The sequence below is a fragment of the Odocoileus virginianus genome, chromosome 10 (genome assembly GCF_023699985.2).
Source record: "Odocoileus virginianus isolate 20LAN1187 ecotype Illinois chromosome 10, Ovbor_1.2, whole genome shotgun sequence".
Classification (NCBI taxonomy): domain Eukaryota; kingdom Metazoa; phylum Chordata; class Mammalia; order Artiodactyla; family Cervidae; genus Odocoileus; species Odocoileus virginianus.
This window is the reverse complement of record NC_069683.1, coordinates 42,041,010-42,066,204: the sequence shown is the minus strand read 5'-3', so window position 1 is coordinate 42,066,204 and position 25,195 is coordinate 42,041,010. Positions and strand designations below refer to the sequence as shown.

Sequence of the window (25,195 nt, the reverse complement as noted above, 5' to 3'; positions counted from 1 at the left end):
GGGAACTTTTCAAACCATGCAAAACAGACTGTCCTCTATGAGAAGGTAAGGGAACATATACTGAATAAGGAAGCTCAGGGTGCTCCTCACATCACATACACACAGTGACATGCAAGTCAGCTAACTCATCAGTTAAAGGAAGAGGAAGCTAGCTTGATTTAATCTTCCTTTTACCTGTGGCCTGGATTCTTTTTGTTCTGGGAGCACGTTAGCCCTTATCATCAGCTTGTCTGATGATGGAGAAGATTTTTCTTTCATCAACATAAATTATGATCGAGAGACTGGATGTTGGAGTTGGCCATGCCTGCATTCAAATCCCAAGGTTGCAGCTTGTTGGTTGGCATTAGACAAATCAAGACACTACACTCTAGTTTGCCAGGTCTTGTCTTGCACCTCTCCATTAGCTGTATTACCTGGAAAATAATGAGAGTTAACTAGTTCATAATGTGTGTGAGGTTTCAGTGAGATAATGCTTGCCCTCAATAAAGTCTTACTTAATAATTGTGAAGCAAAGGGGAGTTTAAAAAATAATAGGTAAAGGGTAAAAGCTAAAAAATTTGAATGTTGCAATAGTGTTTCTAATGTAATACTTGGAAAGCTTTGATCCAGGTTTTATGTGTCACCTGCGATCAGAGCAGTTGATGGGCAGAATGAGAGTATTCTTATCTTCGTGGAGTACTCTGTGACATTAACCTAGGGGCTGGGTCACAGGTCCTGGAAAGTCCTTTGAGAGAATAATTATCTCGGTTGTAAAGGAGAACTATATACACTTCTGGAATCTCTGCATCCCTGTAATATCTAGGCTGACAGTATGGCTGAGGGACAGGCTCAAGGAGCTTAAGAAATATAACCGCAGATGTCTTCAGAAGTCTTGTAAGTGTTTCAGTGTGGTGTCCCATATGGGGACTATGGATGGAGAGAAATTCCATCACCCAAGGATATCTTTACCAGTATTTCTGCAGAACCATCTGGACGCTGGAGAGAGACAACAGTGCTTGAGTTAGGTTTGAATGAGGTCACTTCAATTAAACACTGGCTTATCAGACCCCTACTGGGCAAGCATTCCTACTCTACTGGGGAGATAAAGCTGAACCCATATACTTCCCCTGCCTTCATGGAGCTGATCTTCTAAAAGGAGGAAGGCAGGTCATGAAAAAGTAATTATCTGCACTCTTGTTTTTCTCAAGTGTCACCTTAGAGGGTCAAGTGTAGGTGGTGTGCCTATAGCACAAATGGATATCCTGATTGCTTTGGGGCAAGTTACAGGGTAAAGCCTTATTATGGTTCAGTTGATGGTTGCTATGTCATAATTAATCTCTTTGTTCATTCTCACCCATCCGCATTACTGACCCAGATAGTCAGTAATCTAGGGGAGGACAAAAAGGAATGGCATGGTCAGAGGAGTTGCTGGGGCTGGAACTCCTGGACCTCAGCTTGGAGGATTATAAGAAGAGCCGTGTCTCCTTTTTCTGGGAGTCCAGTGTTCGAGTTGATGTTGAAAAATCTCAGTCCCTCCTCACTTGATGCTGGGTCTTGTCTGAATCTTCATGGGGCCCTGTATGCTGATAAAATATTTAAATCCTGCACCAGGCCTCTGTGGCCACCTTAAAAGGTTTCCTGGCCTCAGGTGACTGGGCACGCTGCTGGGCCACCACAAGGAGCTGCCTCATCCTGAGCCCAGAGAGGCGATGTCCCCAGCAGGGAAGAGAGCTAACAGTTCTGAGTGCTGTGAGCTGCTGGGAGCTCGCAGCACTGTGCCTGCCCCGCCTTGCTGGGGAAGGGTGAGGACTCTATTTAAGGTGGTCCTGGGCAGCTCACCTGCCTTAGGACACCACGGCACCTGGCCTCTTAAGTTGGCTCAGCTTCAGTTTCCACGCTTACCGAGAGCCTGGGTGCCGTGCCCCCCTCCCACTCCGGGCGTGGGGCATTTTAACCCTATGACGGATGCCCAGGGAAGCACTTGTCCTCAGACGTTTCTGCCCTGCCCTCTTCCTTCTCCGGCACCCACATCTCTCCCTCACCCTCTCCCTGACTTTCTGTCCCATCCTGCCATCCTGGGACAAAACGTGTGCTGTGTCTTTAAATGGGCGGAAGTGGCTGGCAGGGCTTTGCTTGGGTACTGCATTGATTAGGAGATTATATGGAGCTACGGGAGCTGCCGCCTGGGGGAAGAGAGGTGCAGGTTCTACTTGTTTTTGCTCTCCTCCCGGGGCTCTGCTTGGGGTCCTTTCCCTAGGCTGTTCCTAGCCGGCTTGAGGAGAGGGTGGGAGGGTAGCTGGCCAGCCTGCCTGTTGACAGCAACTCCAGGGCTTGTTTTGCAGCCTTGCCAGCCGTGCCCATCCTCATCAGAAACTGGCAGTGGCAGCGGCCGCTCGGGCGGGCGGGCAGGCAGCTCCAGCCCCGGGCTGGGTTTGCAGAAGCTGTCCTTCGCCTTTTCGCCCAGCTTTTAGCTGGGAACAGGGAGGGAGAGAAAACAGTGGAATACTTCTGGCTGGCGCTGCCTCTCTCTCTCTCTCTCTCTCTCTCTCTCTCTCTCTCTCTCTCTCTGTGTCTGTTTCTCTCTCTCGCCTTTCTCTTTCTGGGTTCAAGTCACATTTCATGGGATTCTGTTCTTTTGGGACTTCGTCATCTTTTCAAATATGTCCTGGGACCTTCGGAGCTGTGCCCGGGATGCTAAGAACATGGTCAGTGGATTATCGTGACTGTACTAATGAAAGGATTCAAGCTGTCCTGGTGAGTAGAGCAGGGACAGGCAGCTCCCCCTGCCGCTGTCTTTCTTTACCCCAATGTTTCCTGCCCCCCCCTCCCCCCAGCTCTCTGCTCTCCCCCAGCACCTCAGTGTCCTCAAGAGAGGTCTCCTTCAGATAGACCCCCTCTTCTGAGCTGGAGCTGGGTATCGAGGGGTGAAGGTGGGGTCCACACACTCTGCAAAGTTGGGTTGCCCTCTCGCTCACCCCCCAGCTTTGCACTGCTGCAGTATTTTCTGCCAGCCTCCTCCTGGGGGAGGCGTTTGGTGGAAGTTGAGGGGCTGTGAAGAGAATCAAACTACAGCTGAAAAAGAGGCTCCAACTTCGAAGGGGCCGAGGGCTGGCGGACGCTGAGGGAACTGGATAAAGAAAGAAAGCTTTCACAGAATCCCGTATGTCCGCATTAAGCTGGTGGTGCAGACTTTCTTTACCCGACAGGTAAAGAAAGGGGGCCCTTATCCCCCTGCTCCTTGGGCACCCTCACCCCTGGTGAGCAGTCTCTGACCTCTTAGAGGCTTCTCTCTGAGAAGAGAGTCGGGGGGCAGGGGAGTACTGCAGGTTCTAACCTCTAACGTGCCTGCTGCCCACCTTGGACACACCTTGGGGCTTTGCAAGCCCTTCTTCCTCTTGCTTGGGGTGTGGGTATCTGTATTATAGCCGCCGACATCCTCAGAATATTTTCGCCTTCCATTTTAAAAATAAAACCCTTACCTCTCCCTCTTCTCCTTTGAATCAGATGGGTGGGTGAATTGGCTTTTTCTCTGGTTGAGCAACTGGAGATTTTGCTCGGAAAACTTCGCCATTCCCTGAAAGGTGGCGTGTGCATCTCTGAGGAAGACGACTCCCTGGCTGGAGATGGAGCTTCTCCTTGAAGGCTGTGGAGGTGGGAGGAGAAGAAGGCTTGGGAGTGCTCCCTGTGGCCGGAGGTCCTGGGTGGGGTGGTGTTGGGTCACCTCTCTGGAATGGAGGGTGAGTGTCAGAGTTGGGGTGGGTATTGAGCTGTTCAGTGCAGAGTCCTGGTCTGGCTCTTGGCCACATCTGGCTTTTCAGAACCACCCCCTCTCCCAACACCGCCACTACCCCAGCTTAAACCCTAAAAGAGTCGGTCTAGGCTAGCCCTCCTCCTTTAGGCAAGAGGGTCCTTCAGTGAAAAGATACTTCAGAAAAGATGCTTTGTGGAAGGGAAGTGGAGGAGCTTAGTTTCTGCCAGCTTAATCCTTCACAACTGTGAGGTCTGGAGCAGTGGTACACAGCAGTGACCACCCAGCCTGGAGCTCCTGCTCCTCAGCATTTGGTTTCACTTGCTTGTGTATTGGCTTCTGTGTGCAGGGAAAGCCCCCTCTGAGTTTGAGAAAGGGAGGTGGGGGTACCATGGTCCTTTCCTGCCCTGGCTTTCTTGGGGCCAGGTTCCCTGTTCCTCCTGGGTTGGCAGGGTTAGCAGGCCCATTCAGCATCCAGAGCTGTCCCCGTATTCCTCAGCAGAGCCGAGTTGGGCCCATGACTTGCATGAGGCCTCCAAGGCGAGCCTGGATGCTGCCCGGAGAGCAGGGACGCTGGCTCGTCACGGAGGACACTCAGCTTCCCCTGCATCCCTGCTGTCAGCACTCCAGTGTTGGGGCCAAGGGGTGCTTGGCTGTCATTCAAGATGAGACATCACTTTAACGCAGAATGCGCCTCTGCCCAGCCCGGGCTGGTCCCTTGGGGACATGCAGAAATGTTTGCCTTTAAAAATCTGCCTCCAGTATCTTTTGATGCATTTCAACCAGAGTGCAGTGTTCGTCTGAGAACTATAATTGGGGTAACCTTGTCCTTTTCAGCCAAGTATAATGTTAGCAGGATAGGGAAATGGTGTGCATGTGTGTGTGTATCTGCCCCAGGGACTCTCAGACCCCGTGATTCACCATCTCATTAGGTACAGATTTATCGGTCCGTTTTGGCCCTGGGGCCAGACCCTGTAGTTCTGCTGTGGATGTCTGGGCTGGAGATGCAGCTCCCTTTGGTAGGATCCTGTGTCGGGGTATCCTCTGCTCTCCCAATGGCAGGACTTGGCGGAAACGAGGGGATAGATGCCTTTGCTGCCTTGTTTTGGATAACACTCTCTGTCTATGGAAGAGGATGGAATGAACTAACTCTCTAATGTTTGAACCATTTCTAGACATATTTCTGAAATGCCTGCTATGTGTTAGTGATTTAACTAACACGTATTGAGTGCTTACCGTGTGTCAAGCACCATATTAAGCACTTTATATGTATTAAGTCATGTAGAATTATAATTAAGGCCCGCACTTCACAGAGCAGGGAAATAGACACAGAAAGGTTAAGTAACGTGCTTCAAGATGTACAGATATGAGTCTGGCTTTGGATTTGCAGGAAATTTCCCCAGTGATTCACTTGTCCTTTCTTCTGTTTTATATGTATATACATGTGAATATATGGGCTCCCCAGGTGGCTCAGTGGGTAAAGAATCTGCCTGCATTGCAGCAGGCGCAGAAGACACCAGTTCAGTCCTTGGGTCAGGAAGATCCCCTGGAGGAGGGCATGGCAACCCACTCCCATATTCTTGCCTGGAGAATCCCATGGACAGAAGAGCCTGGCTGCCTACAGTTCATAGGGTCTCAAAGAGTCGGGTATGACTGAGAGCTACTGAGCATGCACATACTGGCTGGTTTTTTCTTTTTTGCTGTCTCTTTGCCTTACTTTTGTGTTGTTGTTGTTGTTAGTTTATTAGTCTTTTAAAAGTGTATGGAAATGCATTATCCCACCCAGTCCTTACTATAATGCCATGAAGTGGCTGGCATCTCCATTTTCAAGCTAGGGAAACTAAGCTACAGAGCGATAAAGGGTTTTGACTAAGTTCTTGCAACTAGCTGGTGAAAAGCCAGAACGAAAGCTCTTTTTACTTGACCATTATTTCAGTTTTGCAACTATCACAGCAACAGCACAGTGTATCTGGTTAGACCCACTTCTCTAGAGAGCAAGGTCCGAGGTCTGTAAATTCATAATTCATCCATCCCTTCATTCTACAAATGCTGATCAAGTGATTATTGTTTTCACGGCCCTGTGCCTAGGTACTGTGGGGGATGAAAAAATGAAAGGACATTTCCTGTGGCTTAGCCTCACCAGTAGAATGAGACCTGATGCCCCTCAACACAAACACATGCACACACACACAACCTACAGAGCAAGTCAGTAAATACTAAAGCAGTGAGCATCAAGCACTCTGGAAACTCAGAGGAGGTTGGAATTGACTTCATCTGGGGTGGCAGAGACACTTCTTGGAGTAATTGGCACTTAGTGGTGGTGTGAAGGCCAGACAGTGTTAGGTGAGTGGATGTTGTCCTTTGTACACGTTAACACTGCACCTGTTGGAGTTACGAGGTTATCACAGGGGATGCTTTTGGACAAAGCTGATCAAGATACATGTCTGTGATTGATAAGTGGCTGGATCGTGAGCTAGAAATCTCCCCGCAGTTCACCTCCTCCTCCCTGGGCCAGGGGCTTTAGGTTCTCTTGAAGGATGATTCTGTGATTCCATCTCCTGTTAACTTGGTGAGCAAGGTAAAGGTGGCATGGAGGAGACTGGGAGAGGAGTGTGTGTTAGTCACTCAGTTGTGTCTGACTCTTTGCAACCCCGTGGACTGTAGCCCGCTGGGATCCTCTGTCCATGGAGTTCTCCAGCAAGAATACTGGAGTGAGTTGCCATTCCCTTCTCCAGGGGATATTCCCGAACCCAGGGATCGAACCCGGGGTCTCCTATATTGCAGGCAGGTTCTCTACCATCTGAGCCACCAGGGAAGCCCCCCTGGGAGAGGAGGTACACACACAAATAGATAGGGCTGTGCCCAAGCAGACCTGCGGCACACGTAATTTGGAAACTAAGGAAGTTATTTAAAGACCACTTCACCAGTCCTCCTTAGCTTCTATGTGGTGGTTAATTTTTTTTGTATTATGTGTGATGTAAAGCTGTTCCTAATTCCTGCAGAGCTTTAGGAACTCAGTCACTAAAAAAAGTCTCCAGTTTGGTGGGGCTGCTCCCTGTACAGATTGTTTTGGCCTCCACAAGACTTGGCAGCCTGAAGTGACATCTGTCTCGATTCTTTGTCCTCACATTCCTGGTCCTCACATCTGTTAGGGGCTGTGACAGACCTTCAGAAAAGTCAGTGCGGTGGAAGAATCACATTCAGTGAAAAAAAACAGAGCTGAGACAGGGCCTAGGTCTTGACGTGTAACTGGGGGAAGCATTTCTGTGGCCAGGTCTTGGTCCACAGTGGAGAGAAGCTTCAAGTTCATCTCTGTGTTTGAGTTGGGTGAGCAAGCAGTCATGTGGCTTCACGCTGTTTATTTAGGAATGTGAAAGAACCCAGTCACTTATGTTCTTACCGGGTAACTGAGAAGGGAGTCTGTTTTGCACGCCTCCATCTTTTCGTGGTGATGCATGGCCAGCCATATTTTATTTGATACAAGGTCACTGGTCCAGTGCCTTTTCTTCAAATTTCTTAACACATAGAGCCTTGTTCCTTCTTCAGCTCTGGTTTAGACCCAGGAAAGAAGAAATGGCTGGGTTGAAACAAGGAGGATTTAAGTTAGATGTAAGGGAAAGTTTGGAATTTCTGGAGTGCTATGACAGGATGTGTGTTTATCTTTCAAGGTCTTTTCTGTGAGGTCTGGTGTAGAGGAGGACCCTGGGCATGGCCTCTACACACTCCCTCTAGAACTGAGCTTCCCAGCTCTTCTCAAGTTTACCAGGAGCTGAGCCGCAGTCAAGATTGAGGTCGCTTAGTGACTGGAGATTCTGGAAAGCCAACTCAGAAGTCTGAATCTCGTCACCACCTTAAAAATTTTTTTAAATTAGTTTATTTTTTGGTTGTGATAGGTCTTTGTTGCTACAGGGCTTTCTCTAGTTGCAGTTAGTGGGGGCCACTGTTCTTGCAGTGCATGGGCTTCTCATTGCATTGGTTTCTCTTGTTGCCGAGCACAGGCTCTGGGCGCCCAGGCTTCAGGTAATTACAGCACGCAGGCTCACATAGTTGTGGCTCCTGGGCTCCAGAGCGTGGGCTTAGTTGCTCATGGGCCTGTTGGATCTTCCCAGACCAGGGATCAAACCCGTGTCCCCTGTGTTGGCAGGCAGATTCTTATCCACTGTACCACCAGGGAAGTCCTTGTCATCACCTTTTGATCTGCTGTGTGACCTTGGTAGGTGACTTCCATTTGCCCCCGGTGTAGCCGTCGTGAAAGTGGGATTAAGTAACAGTGCAGGGCAGATTAGAGGGTCTCTCAGCTTTCTTTGACCGATGGTTTAAAAAACAGCCACAGTCCCCATAGAGCGGGTCACTTGTGATGTGGGCCATTGGCGCACTTCTTTAGCCAGCAGGAGACACTGAAAATAAACCTGCACTTGAAAATATTAAATATTCATTTACAAACATCCCCCAGCAGGTACACCTCTTGCTAACAGCGTGAGAGTTACTTATTACTTGGTGAGATGGGAGAATTGGCGTTTTCCCATGGTCTGGTAACTCCGGGGCACTGAGTACTGGTCATAGAGACATTAAATCCCTTGAGTGATCAGGAGAGCTTAGGGCAAGGACCAAATCTTCTGACTCTGCAGATTTCCTAAAAGGATAGGCCTTTCCTACCTCTTCTTACCCAGGTTTTTTTTTTTTTTTTTCCCTACTTTGGGAAACTGCATCTGGCTTGAAATAAGCAGCACCAAACATTATTTGCCTTGTGTTTGTTTTGGTTTTGGTTTTTCATTGTTGTTGTCATCATTATTACTTAGGAAGAAAGAGATTCACTATATTAAAATGAAAGCCTCTGGATGGCAGAGATTGTGTCAAACAAATCAGGTGATGAGCACTCGACAGTCTTTGCTGCTGGCTAGGAACTCTTCTTCTTGGCTATTCCGAGACTTGTCATCATTGCCTCTTACTGCTGGAAGAGATGATTTAGGGTTTCTCATGACAGAACTTGAGGAAGAGAATACTTCTGATCTCTTGCTCAGTTGTCCAGAAGTCTGGGCATTGGTCTCCTAAATGAACCATCAAGAAGAAAGCATATAATGAGTGAGGTATTGGCTAGATGTTTTTGTGTTTACTTATCCTTAGTGCTGTTCTTCGGTGGGTATTTGCAGAAAGCTGTCGAATTAAGCTGGATTGTCTATGTTATGCCATGATGACAACCACCACCCCACCCCCGACCCGCAAACCCAGCACCTCAGCTCTCATTGTAAGTTAGTTTTTGACCATCCATGTCCTCCTGAGATTCTGGAAAACTCTGTAGGGATCCATCCTCTGTGTGGTTAGCTCCGTGATCCAGGCTGTAGAATCTCCTGGCACCTCCTCCACAAGCACTGCAGGGGAAGGGAGCATGCCTCCGGAATGCTTCCCCTTGGAAGCTAATACACTGTCATTGTCCTTCTGGTGCATTGGCCAGATCTAGTCACATGGCCCGGCCTGGCTGCAGGAAAGCTGGGAGATGTAGGCCTCTGGTGGTAGCAAGAGAGGTATTTTGACACCAGTGATGCCCACTGCAGCTGTTTTTATGAGAGTGTGGGTGTGGGTGCACGCTTGCTCAAAACCTCACAATGTATTCTTACCGCCTGTAGAACAAGGGCCTTAATTTGCGATACCATGGAGGACCCTGTGTGACCTTGTGTGAATGCCAAGAGCCGCATTCAGCTTGCTGCCTGTTTTTATACAGATGGCAAGCTAAGAATGTTTTTGGTGTTCATAAAATTGTTTTTAAATGGTTGAAAAAAATCAAGAGAAGAGTCATATTTCATGACATGTAAAAATTATGAAATTCAGATTTCAGTGTTCATGAATAAAGCTTTGTTTATGCATTGTCTGTGGCTGCTTTCATGCCTTAGCATCAGAGATAAGGGGTTGTAACAAAGATCTGTGACCCCCAAAACTGAAATAATTATCACCTGGCCCTTGACACAAAGTTTGCCCCTAGTTTAGGCAAAAAGAGATGCCACGCAAGTACAATGAAGTGATGTGTTTACTGGCTCCGTGCTAGCCGTCCTGTTCTTAGCACCTTAATAGTAATAGTGATGATGGTAAAGATGTTAATGATAATAACTGCTGCTGCTAAGTCGCTTCAGTCGTGTCCGACTGCATGCGACCCCATAGACGGCAGCCCACCAGGCTCCCCCGACCCTGGGATTCTCCAGGCAAGAACACTGGAGGGGGTTGCCATTTCCTTCTCCAATGCATGAAAGTGAAAAGTGAAAGTGAAAATGCTCAGTCGTGTCTGACTCTTAGCGACCCCATGGACCGCAGCCTACCAGGCTCCTCCATCCATGGGATTTTCCAGCCAAGAGTACTGGAGTGGGGTGCCATTGCCTTCTCTGAATAATAGCTAGTACTTATATAATAATTCTTCCCAAGTGGCGCTAGTGGTATGACAAAAACCACTACAATATTGTAAAGTAATTAGCCTCCAACTAATAAAAATAAATGAAAAAAAAAAAAAAAGAACCTACTGTCAATGCAGGAGATGTAAGAGATGCAGGTTCAATCCCTGGGTCAGGAAGATCCCCTGGAGGAGGGCACTGCAACTCACTACAGTATTCTTGCCTGGAGAACCCCTTGGACAGAGGAGCCTAAGTGTTTTCTGTATATTGACTCATGGCTGTTATGTGGGCTTTGTACTATTATTATGTAGGTTTTACAAATTAGTAACTAAGGCACAGAGAGGTAAAATGATTGTTCCAAGATCACACAGCCCAAAATTGTTCAAGATGGCAGTCTGACTCCAGAGCCCAATTATAAAGCAATTGGAAGACAGGTCTTTGCCTATAAGAAGAAAGAAGACTAATACCTATGAAAAGGTAGAGAAATATTCCAAGATAATTTATGAAGACGTTTAATGATATGAATTATAAGCACTAATGATGTGCAGGAACAGAGATGGGGAAGAGTAGTCATGGGCAAAATCAGTGGAGAACGGCTGAATGGAGCAGGTGGGATGTGAGTTGATCTTTGAAGGATGGAGGCCACTGAGATCTCAAGAGGGTGTGGCGGATCTCTCAGGCAGGGAAGAAGCAAGAAGTGGGTCACAGAACCAGAATGAGGGCCTGATGGATGAAGAGATCAGAACAGAGCTGAAGGTTCGGAGGCAAGTCGGGCTCACCTGCCGACTGCCTCCAAAGAGAGGCCGAGGCTGCGGGCTTGCTCTCTCACTTTGTTAGAAGCCCTCAGGCTCGGGGTGACCCAAGCATGGGAATGCATTTTCCAACTTGGAGGGTGAGCTGCTCCGGGGCCAAGAACTGGAATAAGTTTGGTAGCATGTGTGAAGAACAGCGTGAGAAATTACAGCAAGAGTACCTCTCTGAACTTTCCATTAAACAATTCTCATAATAAGCTTCACGTAGCCCTACAGGAAAGGTGATACTCATCCCATTTTACAGGTGAGGAAACTGAATCTCAGAGAGGTTAAATCACAGGCCTGAGACCATGTGGTAAGTGGCAGAACTGGAATAAAGTGAAAGATGCTTAGCTCTAAAGCCTGTGCCCTTAACCTTCATACTCTACTTCTTGAGGATTGTATGAAAAGTGTTTATTTGGTAGAAAGGCTTTATACTTTGCATTTCAGCAGAGGTTTGCAGAGCAGGTGGGACAGCCTTTCTTGGTGGTGGTGCTCCCTCTGTCCTTCAGTCATGCAGTAGAATAGTTTTTTCCAGTGCACTCACCCCCGCAGGGTGAGCTGTAATCCTGTCATCTGTTCTGCTGGCTGTCACTTCAGGGCTGGGTCAGGGTTTACTTAAAAAAATTTTTTTTTCTTAATTTATAAAGTATATCATGCATGTGAAAAAAAGTATATTAATGTATCTGTACAACTTAAAGAAGAATACTTAAACACTGTCACCAGCCATTTACCCATTAGAACACTGGGCTTCTCTGGTGGCTCAGACGGTAAAGAATCCACCTGCAACGCAGGAGACATGGGTTCCATCCCTGGGTTGGGAAGATCTGCTGGAGAAGGGAATGTTACCCACTCTAGTATTCTTACCTGGAGAATTCCCTAGACAGAGGAGCCTGGCAGGCTGCAGTCCGTGGGTCGCAAAGACAAAGAAGAGTACTTAAAACCTTGTCACCATCCAGTTAACCATGAGGACGTTGTGTAAACCTTTGAAAGCCATTCAGTTTTTGTTTCTTTTGTAAGATTTATGGAGATACTCATAGGCAGGGAGGGCAAGCCAAATGCAAATCTTGGGAATGGAGCCCTGACTGCTTTCCTGAATCTGGGTTTGGGACTTTCCTTCCTAGAGGAGCCAGGCACTGCTTTCCACCTGGCACCTCTTTGTTCTGACACTGGCATAAATGGCTGCTCCATTGGGCTTCCTGGTGGCTCAGTTGGTAAAGAATCTGCTTGCAGTGCAGGAGATGCGGGAGACTCGGGTTCAATCCCTGGGTCAGGAAGATCCCCAGAAGGAGGGCATGGCAACCAATCCTAGTACTCTTGCCTGGAGAATCCCATGGACAGACGATCCTGGCGAGTTACAGCCCATGGGGCTGCAAAGAGTCAGACAACTAAGCATTTGGGTATAATGTGGACCCCAAGGACAGATACAGATGGTTCTGCTGTTTTCTAGTTGTATGATTCTAGGCAACGTCTTACTCTCCCCAAGCCTTGGTTTTCTCATTTGCAAAATGGACTTATCACAGCTGCCTTGGAGGTCTGTTGTAAAGACTGGGAGGATTACACGAGATCATTCCTGTTAATGCATTCAGAAGGAAACCTGGCACATTGTAACCACCTTATAAATGTTAAGCTGCTGTTAAAATCTCCTTTGTTCTATGTTTGGCATCATTCAAAGAGAGCATGGTCATGGTCTTTGCTTTCCACACCTAATGTCCAAGATTGTTTTCATGCCTTGGATGGACAGAGAGAACTCTGATCCTTATCTTCCCTGGCTACCCAGGAGCTACTGCTTAGGCCACTATCGGTCAGTTTCACCCCTCCTTTCAACTTAACAACCTCCTAAATCATATGTTTTAGTCTCATTGCTGGAGCTCTTCTGTGTCCTGTGCCAGGTGGGATATGGTCACTTGGATACTTAACTGAGGGCTGGAACTTGTTTTGCCACTCACTGGGTGTGTGGCCTGCAGCAAGGCACCAGTGCCGTCATGCTTAAGACAGTAGGTGAGATGAGAGCAGCAGATTTTATCTGTTTTGGATACCCATGGACTACAGGCCAGGATCTCTAGAGTACAGGACCTTTTAATATTCTTCCCATGGGAGTTGTCTGGTGGTCCAGTGGTTAAGACTTTGCCTTCCCATGCAAGGGGCACAGGTTCAATCCCTGTTCAGGTAGAAGGGATCCCACATGCTTTGGGGCCAAAAAAACCAAAACATAGAAAACCATAAGCAATATTATAACAAATTCAATAAAGACCTTAAGAATGGTCCACATCAAAAAAAAAGAAAAAGATTCTTGCCAGGTTCCCACTGGATTCTTCCTATCTGCTCTTGAATTCATTTATTCATTTGTTGACTCAATGGCCATTTCACTGGGCTAGGTGGTAGGAGCACAAGAGCAGTAAGAACGGGTCCTGGCCCTGGAGAGCATGTGTGTGTGTGAGTGTGTGTGATTTGCTCAGTCGTGTCTGACTCTCTGTGACCCCAGGGCCTGTAGCCCACCAGGCTCCTCTGTCCATGGAATTCTCCAGGCAAGAATACTGGAGCAGGTAGCCGTTCCCTTCTCCAGGGGATCTCCCTGACCCAGGGATCGAACCCAGGTCTCCCACACTGCAGGCAGATTCTTTACCGTCTGGGCCACCAGGGGAGTGGGGCTCCAAATGGGGGGGGGGGGGAGGCTGGCACTGGACTCTCTGCCCTGTAGGGTCTCGCCAACGCTGCATATTATAGGAAAATTCCACAGAGGGACTCAGACGCCTCTCCTGCTGTAGTGCAAATAGATTTATCTTCCAGTTAAGATCTTTTTTTGGACCCTTTCTCCTGAGACTGGGAGCCTCATTGTTTCATAATAGCCTCTCTGCAGCGATCTCAACTTTTTATCTTAACTGAATGGCCATGGTTTATATCCGGTGGCATTATGACCTGATATGCAAAACCTCTTTGTTTTTCCACAGTTTAACTTGACAAGCCTGGGGACAGAAACTCTGAACCATTAGGCTTTAGAAGGTGATTTGCTTTGCTCATTGCCCTTCATTTTCCTTAGTCATCTTTTTGGTCTAAAATGGGCCATTTTTATATATTTATTTTGCATCTGTTGACTCTGGCATGTTCAAATGATATTTTTTTAACCCTCTGATTTTATGAACCTAGGTTTCTACTCCAGGGTCTTGCCTTCTTTGATACAAACAAACAAAAAAATAGATTTGTGCCCTTGTGAGGCCCATTAGTAACAGGAGCTAACTACTGCCATTCAGCTTTTGAGTAGTCTTCGTATAAATCATTACATTTATAACTGCAGTGATTATACTCCCTTTTACAAAAGTCTGTACGTGGAGCAGTAAATACTCAGCTTTGTTAAATGCTTGGAATATTGTATTTGTAGCTATAGAATTGGTTTTTCTTGCTGCAATCTTAACGTCTTTCTCTGGCTAAATTCTCCTAAGTATATTTGTAGGCATAAATTAGGACCACTTTTAAGTTGGTCAGTAGTGCTAAATATGGGCTTCCCAGGTGGCTCAGTGGTAAAGAATTTGCCTGCCAATGCAGAAAACTCAAGAGACACAAGTTCAATCCCTGGGTCAGGAAAAATCCCCTTGAGCAGGAAATGGCAACCCTCTCCAGTACTCTTGCCTGGAAAATCCCATGGACAGAGGAGCCTGGCAGGCTACAGTCCATGGGATTGCAAAGGGTCAAACACAACTGAGCACATACGCACCACCCACCAGTGCTAAATATAATTAATAATTTTCATTACCGGTCACAAAAGACCCTTCCTTAGCCACCATTGCTGGGAGGAGGACTGTCAACTCTGGATCTGCATCTCCCTTTCTGTTCCCTCACTTCTGGAAATGGGCTCAGCTCCACAAACTCACAACATGCAAAGCAAATTTATAACAGTCTCCCATCTAGCCTTCCCCTCACATCCTCTCTTAGTCATTCGCATTGGAAACTTCTGAGCTATTTTTTCACTTGTTCTTCCTCACTCCCCACACGGTTACTTCCGTCTTTGTAGTGTCTCTCTGATCATCCTCCAGTCTTTCCCGTGACTACTGCCACTGACTTAATTCAGAACCTTTGAATATCTTGCTTGGCCTGTTGCAGTAGCCATCTGGTTGATCTTCTTCTTCTTCTTTTTTTACAGTTTTATTGAGATGTAATTCACATACCATACAGTTTATTCATTTAAAATGTATCATTCAGTTTTCAGTATATTCACAGATATGTACAACCATCACAACAGCCAATTTTAGAACGTTTTCGTCACATCAAAAAGAGACCCCATACATTTTAGCTGGCATACCCCAGCCCTCCCAGCCAAGTCCTGGGCAACTTCTGATCTACTTTCTGTCTCTATAGATTGCCCTGTTCTGGATTTATGTAGTATAGGTACATGTATATATACATACAGGGCTTCCCAGTGGCTCAGCTGTAAAGAACCCGCCTGTGATGCAGAAGACGCAGATTTGATTCCTGGCTTGGGAAGCTCCCCTGGAGAAGGAAATGGCAAACCACTCCAGTATTCTTGCCTGGAAAATCCCATGGACAGAGGAGCCTGGCGGGCTACAGTCCATGCCTGGAAAATCCCATGGACAGAGGAGCCTGGCGGGCTACAGTCCATGGGGTCACAGAAAAGTTGGACACAACTTCGTGACTAAACAACAACAACATATATGCATACATACATGTATACACATATATGTATATACATATTTTCCATTTGTGAAATATATATATATACTCACATGCATATACTTTGGTGACTGACTTCTTCCACTTAGTGTTATATTTTTAAGGTTCATCCAAGTTGTAGCATGTATCAGTACGCCATTCCTTTCTTATGGCTGAATATCTAATCTCTTTTGTAACTCTGGGATCCATTTTTCATTCAGCTATCATGCAGGTCAGATTTCCAACTCTTCTTCAAAAGCTGAATTTGGCTCCGTGTTGCCTACAGAATGCAGTTGACACCCTGGTCTGTCACTCAGGACCTTCTCAGTCTGGCTCCATCCTGACTGCCCAACCTTGTCATCCGCTCCATCCTTCCAAGATATCTGCTGTCCCTGCCAGCCTAACATACCTACCCTCTACAGAGATCTCAAATACCTTTTCCTCGAACTACAGTCTTAATTGTACTGCTCCTTTGTTCATGCTCCTTTCCTCCCTGCATGTGGAAATCCTATTTATCCTTCAAAATCCAGGTTTACCATCACCTCCTTGAAAAAAGCCTTTCCCAGATTTATCTTATCCTCAAATAGGAGTTAATTAGTCCTTTTCCATTCTCTGAGTACTTTGCTAGGATTCCCATAATCACATTGTGTTGTGTTGGACATCTTTATAATATTGTCTTCTCTGAAAGTAGAGAATTATTCTAATTTTTGTTTTATTTTTTCATTGTACTTTTTAAATTTAATTTTTATTTTACATTGGAGTATAGTTGATTTACCGTATTGTGTTAGTTTCAGGTGTATAGCAAATTGTTTTTATATACATATATCTGTTCTTTTTCATATTCTTTTCCCATATAGGTTACTACAGGATACGAAGTAGAGTTCCTTGTGCTATACAGTAGGTCCTTGTTGATTGTCATTGTACTTTCTACAGGGCTTTACACATGGTGCTCAAAAAAATACTTCCTGGATAATTGATTGTATTCCTGTATTTACAATTTGCTTTTCAAAGTTCTTTTATAGATGTCTTCTCTTTTGAAAATCAAAATTAAAGAAATTTTTTAAGAAAAAATGATGAGTCCTTTTAACTTGTTAGATTATTTCTTGCAGCAAATATTTTGGATATTGTAGAAAAATTAAAAACATAAAATGAAAAATATCATTTATAGTACCACCCCTCAGAGATAATCACTGTTAACATTTTACTTTATATGCTTTGAGCTCTTTTTCATAGAAAGATAAATAGATGAAATTTATAGCTCATTCTATATACTGTTCTTAAGTTCTTTAATTTCTGATCTCTCTGTAATCATGAACATTGATTTACCTAATTCCTTTTAAGGGTATTATTACAAATATGCAAGTATTTGTCCATTCTCCTCTTACTTGACATTTAGCTTGTTTCTAATTCTTCAGGATTAAACATAATGTCATACTAACATTCCTCAGATAAAAATTTAGAAGCCAGATTTCTAGGTCAACAGCCTGTATAACACATGTGCCAAGTTGCCCTTGGAAAGGTTGTTCCAATATGCAACCCACGCCCCCAAGTTATGAGAGCTTTTGTTCCCCTTGTCCTTGCCTGCCTGGCCTTACCATTCTTTTTAGTCTTTGCCAATCTGATACTCCACGAGTTGTATCTCAGGGTTGCATCAACTTGCATTTCTTTGATCATTGGTGATACACTTTTAATTTCCTTATTACCATGTATATTTCTTCTATGAATTGCCTTTTTTGTTCTTTGCCCACCTTCCTGTTGAGGCATTTGTCTTTCTCCTTGCTTACAACTCTTTAACATAATAAGGCCACTAACCCTTTATCATACATGTTTTCAGTACTTTCCCTGGAATTTCTGCCTTTTTACATCAGGCTGATTTTCAGCATATTAAAGTTTGTTTGTTCAAATGTGATCAAGTCCTTCTCTCTTCCTCTGTTTGGTATTATTCATAGAAGGTCCCTCCCACCCTTTAGAATATACATATGCATGTGTGCTGTCTTTGAGTTCTTCTGTGGTTTGTTTTTAAATTTAATACATTGGTCCATTTCATGTGACATTGTATCTGCTTCTATAAAACTGACACTGTACTTCTGACTACATTTTTCAGTCATGGGACGAGAAGGGACTATCATAAATCACATTCATTTTCCTAGCATCGGAGCACCAGCCCTGGCAGATGGGACCTCTTTGCCAGAGTATGACAGTCTCCTCCTTCCCATCCGTCACTCACATTTTCCATCATCCTTTCTGGAATCACCTGTTATTATGTGCCACTTTCATGTTAATAATACCTATCTCAGTAGTCTGGTTTGAGGATTAAATAAATTTGCAAATGAGATGTATGATAAGCTACAGCACACTGCTTGGCACATGAGCAGTTCACATCAGATTTGTGGAATGAATGAGCGAATGGTGGTGTGAGCAGTGATGACAGGTTGCTGAGGATACCGTGAGGTAGCAGCAGCTCCTCCACTGAAGCGGGACCTTGGCCAAGCAACAGTGTAGGGAGAGCGTTTGGCATTGACAGTGTGCCCTGGGGAATGTGGAAGGAGGAGGACTCCTGATAGGGGTTTTGAGAAGGTGACAGTCCACGGGCTAGGGCACAGTCCATAGGCTCTCATACACCACACTTAAGGTATATAAGCAAGTGGGAGGTGTGCTGGAGAATTCCAAGGGATGCTGGAAAGTTGAGATTTGGGGGGAGTTTATCAGGAAAATCTAGTTGGGGAAGATGCACTGGGAGCAGAGCTTTGAAGGAAAGCTGGGAACATACAGGTTGGATTTGTGGGCTGAGGTCATTTGATGCAGAGAAAATGATGTAAGTAAGCAAGCAGTATTTTTTTTTTTTTTTTGAAATAGTGATTTTTTTTTTTTTTTACCCTCTTCTTTCCTTTCTACCTTCTTTGCTTTGGATCTCACTGTTTCCCTGTTCTCAGCTTTTCTTACCCTTCCTGCTTTTAGTGCCATTTAGAAATCTCATGTTAAAAGTTGTTAGTACAGTTGAGAAAGTTATTTTTGAAGCACTTGAGCTCTCGGGTAGAAAGACACCAGGGAGCAGGAAATAAATACATCTCAGAGCAGCCTTTTGAGAAGATTCCAGCCATAACAGCCTCTCTCCAACTCCAGTCAAAGTGGAGGGGCAATTTGTGTTTTCTCAGATTTACCTAGCACATGCTGGGTGCTCCCCAATTTAAATAAATCAGTGAGAGAGTGAAAATCTGCATGGGTTCCTTAAAATGCACAATTGTTCAGGAAGCTGATGAAGAACAGACTTGAGGGACCCAGCTGGCTGTGGCTTGGGAAACTGGGTGAGGGGCGGGTGTCTTGGTGATGAGGGATTCCTAAGAGGACACCTTGAAGGGTGGCCGTTCAGCCAGGCCCACCACATCTGCTGGAGGAGGATGAGATGCTGTCCTGGGACCTCCCAGTCTCAGGCATTAGAGGAAATGCAGAAGAACAAGGGAAAGAAACCTCTGCAGTGCAGAGAGCTACTTGGCAAAGTCTGGGCATAGAAGCTGAGAAAACCAGCATATGGGAGTCATTGCAGTTGACTAAAACTGTTCTTGGATATCAAGTAAATGGGTACAGTACTCTCAGCCCCAAGAGAAGAGCAAGGAATGGGTTTCTGCCTCCATAAGCATTCATCATTTCCTCTGTTAATGCCATCCTTTATTTCCGGGGTCAGCCAGCTTCAGCCTGCTGCCTGTTCTGTATTTTAAATAAAGTTTTATTGGGACGCAGCCGTGTTCTCTCACATCCATGTTGTCTGTGGCTGCTTTAACCTGCAGCAGCAGAGTTCAGTAGTATTGTCAGACTGTCTGGTCTTACTCTCTGGCTCCTTACAGAAAGAGTTCACCGACCCTGGCATTATATGGTGAATAGATGACTAATTTTGAGTCGTTTTCCAATGCGAGTCATGATTTGCATCAACCCACAGTTTCCTAAATGAGGCCCCCTTTCCTCATGGTACACATTTGCAAGATGACTTACTGGAACCAGTGGTGTGGTCTGAGATTCAGGCCGCTTGAGGATACACTGAGTGGCTAGTACTCTGAAAATAGACATGATTAATTTCTAACATTTATTTATTGCTCGATATGGTGGCACAGTGGTAAAGAATCCACATGCCAGTGCAGGTAGATGCAAGAGCCATAGATTCGATCCCTGGATTGGGAAGATCCCTTGCGATAGGAAATGGCAACCCACTCCAGTATTCTTGCCTGGAAAATTCCATGGACAAGAGGAGCTTGGCAGGCTATAGTCCATGGGGTCGCAGAGAGTTGGACATGACAGCACCACATCTACCACCACCCCCATATGACAGTGTTGCAGAGGAACTGCAGCTCAGCGACTCTAGGAAACCTGTGCTCCAGGTTACATTAAATGGCAGGATTTGAACTCATTCTGTAGGAGGAAGACTTCCCCGGTGGCCTAGCGGGTAAAGAATCCACCTGCAATGCAGGAGACAAAACAGACGTGGGTTCAATCCCTGGGTCAGGAAGATCCCATGGAAAAGGGAAATGGCAACCCACTCCAGTATTCTTGCCTGGAGAATCCCATGGACAGAGGAGCCTGGTGGGCTACAGTCCACGGAGTGGCAAAGAGTTGGACATAACCGAGCAACTAAGCACATGGCAAGTGTAGGAGGAAGCCCCAGCCACTCCGCTGCATATCCTGCCAGCCTCCACTCCCCATCCCGCTTCTCTTTGATTTCTGGATCAGTCGTCTGTCAGCCTTTCCTCTCTTGGATGAAATATTCTTAGAGCATCCATTCCTCATCCATTTTCTTTTTGGACCCCCCTACCCCCGCCCTGCCGGCAGCTGTCCATGACCTGGCTCCCCAAGTCCCCTTTCCTTGGGGCCAACTCTCCCTGGAGGACGAGTTTGAGAAACAAATGAGGTCTTGAGTTTCCTCTGCATTGACACTTCCTGCTCCATCACCGAACCTCGCCTGGAGCCACAGCTGTCAAGCAGGTGGTATGCCTTCTCCCAAAGACAGCGGGTGCCCGGAGAACCAGCTGGAATGGGGTGCATGGCCCAGGGCCTCAGGGCACCAAAGTGGCAAAAAAGGCAGCCGCCGGGCAGGCTGAGCTGGCATTTCTGACCTTTGTGGAGAGAGGGCGTCCTTAAAGGGACAGCGGGCTCTTTTCTTCCCTGGTGGCCAGCTGCCAGCTCAGATGCCAGGGATTTGAAGAAGCCATTGTTCTGGCGACGGGAGATGGGGGCCCAGGCCGCCCAGTCTTTTCTCCCTTTCCCGTCCCCCACCGCATGTGCCCCTCTGATGTGCGGCTTGTCGAGGACAGAGGGACGGTGAGGTCCCTTCAGTGCCCTCCTCAGCTCCTCCACTGTCTGAACGCAGCCCGTCACCAAGGCCAAAGAACAGAGCATCCCTCACACGGCCACCTGCTTCCCTTCCCTGGGGCCGCTGCGGGGGAGAAGGACCCATCGACGTGGGCGCCGCTGAGGGGCCCAGGGCGCCGTGTCCTTGACCCAGGTGAGCCGAGTGAGGTGACAGGACTAGTTCTGCCCACGGGCCTTTTGTGAGCCGCCCGCACTGGCCTCGTCTTAAGCACCTGTTAAAACTGCGGGTTCTTGGTTCCAATTCCAGAACTTCCGGGGCCCAGGAATCTGAATATCCACGTGCACACCGTGGTTTGAGAACCGCTAACTTCATTAGTGAGCTCCACACCTGCCTGGTCCTCAGGATCATGTGGGAACACACTGAATCAGAGTATCTGTGTGAGGCCCACGGGCTGAAGCAAGGGTGCTTCTCTTTAATGGTTAACGGTGGATACCCTGGGGATGGCCCACTGGCCTTGACTCTGGGACCCACCAGCTATTATCTCTGTGATCTTGGGTAAGTTTCTCAACCTCCATGTGCTTTGGTTTTCTCACCTGTGAAAATAGAGACAGTTTAGAACCTACTGAATAGGGTGGTTACAAGGATGAAAAGAATGATATTTGCAAAAATGGTGATGGTGATTCAGTCACGAACTCATGTCCAACTCTTTGCAACCCCACAGACTGTAGCTCTCCAGACTTCTCTGTCCATGGAATTTCCCAGGCAAGAATACTGGAGTGGGTTGCCATTCCCTTCTCCAGGGGATCTTCCCAACCCAGCGATTGAACACATTTCTTCTGCGTTGTCTCCTGCATTGCAGGCAGATTCTTTACCACTGAGCCACCAAGAAGCCCTTTTATAAAGATAGTACAGTAGAACTAGCACATCCATATAGTAGACTTCTTTTGAGAAATCTTTCCTTTTGGTAAACTGTTTATCCAAGTTTCATACAGGAGACTGTGATCTAAATAGTCTTTTAGTGGTAGCGTGCCCTGGCTAAAGCTAGCCTAGGGAAAGGGAGCCTTATATGCTTTCATAAATGACCAGCAATTCTCAGGTGCATCTATGTGACTCGCTTTGAGAAGGTGGCCCTGCCAGCTGCTGTCACTGTCCCTTGGCCAGTAGAGTGAGGAGAGAAATCCTGGCCTGATTTCTACCTCTGGGCGAAGTGATGCTGCTGAACACTGAACACTGGCACAGGAAGGCCAGAAGCCACATGTGTGAGGCTGACTGACCTCTTCAGAGGGAATTGGAGGAGGAGAAAGCAAGCTGCAGGCCAGGAATAGCTAGACATAAATACAAGGTATGCTAATTACTACCCACACCCAGCACCGTGCCCTGAGTTAAATGGAGCCCTCCTCAGAGCCTTCCTGACCTCAAGGAGGGGGAACGGACACACACACACAAGCATCCGTGGGGGGCCGGGGGGGTGTGCAGCGGGTGTGTGGGTGGCCCCACCCTCAGGAGCAGAGCGCTACGGAGCCAGAATGGACCGTTCAGCATGCATCCAAGATTTTATTATAACTTTCTGGTTTTGCTCAACCCTTACTTTTCTGAAAACGATTCTGTTGGACTACGTTTTTCCATGTTTAGTATCCAGCTCAAGGCTTCTTTTTCTTCCTGTGCTCTTTAATTTCTCTTTGCATTCATTATCCAGGAGTCACATTTATCCAACTGCTTATGGGCCTGGCATGCGGTTGAAGGAGGGTGGGAGAGAGACACTCAACCTGGCAGGATTGAGCAGTTGCTTTCTACCTTGCGCCAGCTCCCCCGCACCCCCACCATCCCAGGGAGTTCTGGGAAATAACCAAGGCTGGACAAAAGGCCATTGGTCTAGTAGAGAATTCTAATGCTGTATACCCAGGCGGTGGTATTTTATAGATCCTGATACAAAGGTTTTTGGTGAGTCAAATGCTAGATTATTTAGAAGAAAACAAGCCAGTCTCTGGGGCACGTCTCATGGATGTTTTCCATCTTGATCACAAATGTCAGCATACAGGGAACCCAGCAGTGGGCAGAGCTTTCCTATTGCCCACTCACTCCCACTTGAGCATATCTCACAAGGTTTCCAGGAAGCTTCACAGGCGCATTTCTGTTCTTGGTGGGAATTCTGGTACCTCTGATGACTCTTGAGACCCGCAGTGATGGGCAGGAGGAGGGGCTCGGGGGATTGTGGGAGACATATTATCAACCTCTCTTGAGAGAAGGATTTGTCTACCTACCCCATTAGTTAACAAGATTGATTCATTATTTTGGAGGCTTATGGAAATGATCCTTTGGTTTCTTTTTCTTCTCTTCCGGGGAAGCTGCAGAGGAAATCAGTGCTTTGGGTGAAAAATCGGGCTGAGTGAGATCAAAAGGCCTTTCTGCTTTGGAGATTCTTGGAGTCTGTGGATATATCTCTGGCCCCTATAAGAGAGAGGCGACCTTCCCTCTCAATCTGGAGAAGGATCTATAGAATAAGAGCAGATGGAGATTCCCTACTGGTCTCCAGGATGAAATCAGAAGGCCCTGTGCTTATCCCTACCATGTAGGCTCACTGGGTGTCATCTGCAATGGGGCATTGCTCAGCCACAGATGATGTCTCAGAGTTGGGACTTTTCATAAGATCTTCTGGACCAACATGGAGATCAGGATATGAAATCAACCTCTCGCCTGGAAGCACACCCTCTACTCTTCAAAAGCTCCCTATTCCTTCAAACCCAGTTATACAATCTGGTAACGTCTCTCTAGAGAAACAAAACATGGGACTCTTCTCTCCTTTGGCTTTTTCTCTCTCTTCCTTTTGTCAAATATTTGCTGTCCTGCTTGCTTTAAGGCATTTCTCCTTTAGTCTAAACATTCCCGGTTACTCTACGGTTTGTCATAGGGCTGGCTGTCAAGATCCACACTGTCTTATTTATCTTATCTGAACAGTGGACCTTGTAAAGAGGAGTCCTCTTTCTAGGTATTATTTGCAGGGGGTTTGTTACCTCCCTTCACTTGCTTCTATGGATGAAGCCCAGGTGTATTGTAGTTACTCTCACATGCATGCTCTACATGCTAAGTCGCTTCAGTCATGTCCGACTCTTTGTGACCCCATGGACTGTAGCCCACCAGGCTCCTCTGTCTGTGGGGCTCTCCAGGCAAGAATACTGGAGTGGGTTGCTGTGCCCTCCTCCAGGGGATCTTCCTGACCCAGGGATCCAACCGATGTCTCCTGAGTTACTCTCACAGCCACATTGTATTGGGTTGGCCAACATGTTCATTCAGGTTTTCCTGTAACATCCGAATGAACATGTTGGCCAACCCAATCGTTTTGGTCCATGCTGAGCATTGTGATCTTCACCCACTCTCCTTGTATATTCTTCAGACTTTGTAGAAAAAGGCTCTTAGCGTATGTCAGGGCTTATTCTGCAGTACGCCTGACATCAAGGACTCTTCAGCACCTGGGGTGCATGGCTGAATGAATAACAGCATGTGCATCTTGAGAAAGGAAGCTGGTGTTGGTTGGATTTGATTTTGGTTGGATCACATGGTAACGCCGGGGTGTCACAGCATATGCCCGTGTGGTGAGTCAGCATCCCCAGCTTGCCCCGTGGCTGCTCACTTTCTTAGTTTGGTCCCTACCTGTTCCTTTCCAGCTCTCATCAGATTTTGACTGGAGGGTCAAGGCCAGGTCCAAACTCTTTAATGAGGCTTGGCTCCCAGCTGCCAGACACAGCCGCCCTCACAGCGTTTTAGTTCTTCTTCTCTGGAGAGACAGGAGATGCAGGGGAAGGGAGCAGAGAGGCAGATGGCTTGAAGCAATGATGTGCTCAGAAGAGACAAAGTATACAGAGAACAGACCCCATGGCTGGTCACGGGCCCTGGCTGCTCTGGTCAGCCTTGCTGCCTTGTTCTGCCTCAGTCTGTGGCCACAGGGCTCTTTTGTTGTTTTTCTTTCTCTTGGAAATTATTAACACTTGGAGATGTGTGAGAGTAAAGAATAGTCATGGACCTCTAGAACAGGAAATAACTTAGGGGGTTGTCTAGACCAACCTCTTCTTTTAAAAAAAAAAATTCATTTGTTTATTTATTTATTTGGCTGCATTGGGTCTTAGCTGTGGCCCATAGGCCTAGTTGCTCCAAGGCATGGAGGGTGTTAGTTCCCCAGCTGGGGATGGGACCCGTGTCTCCTGCATTGGAAGGTGGATTCTTAACCACTGGACCACCAGGGAAGTCCCTAGACCAACTGCTTCTTATAACAAATTGGGAACCTGAGTCCTGGAGAAAAGGTAGGATACATTGAAGGTGTATTTGGGCGCCTGTACCTGGT

General features: G+C 46.7%; 1 protein-coding gene across 6 annotated transcripts in view; it reads left to right on the top strand.

The window, feature by feature from the left end:
- The window catches only part of GRAMD1B (GRAM domain containing 1B), a 184,639-nt gene that overhangs the window by 80,968 nt on the left and 78,476 nt on the right, over positions 1-25,195 (top strand). The window contains exon 1 of one of the 6 annotated variants that reach the window (XM_070473455.1): positions 2,144-2,733. The exons of the other annotated variants lie outside the window; for them this stretch is intronic. Coding sequence (XP_070329556.1) covers positions 2,711-2,733 — 23 coding nt within the window. The 5' untranslated portion in view covers positions 2,144-2,710. Of the gene's footprint in view, positions 1-2,143; positions 2,734-25,195 lie in introns of those variants that run through there. 6 annotated transcript variants of the gene reach the window in all.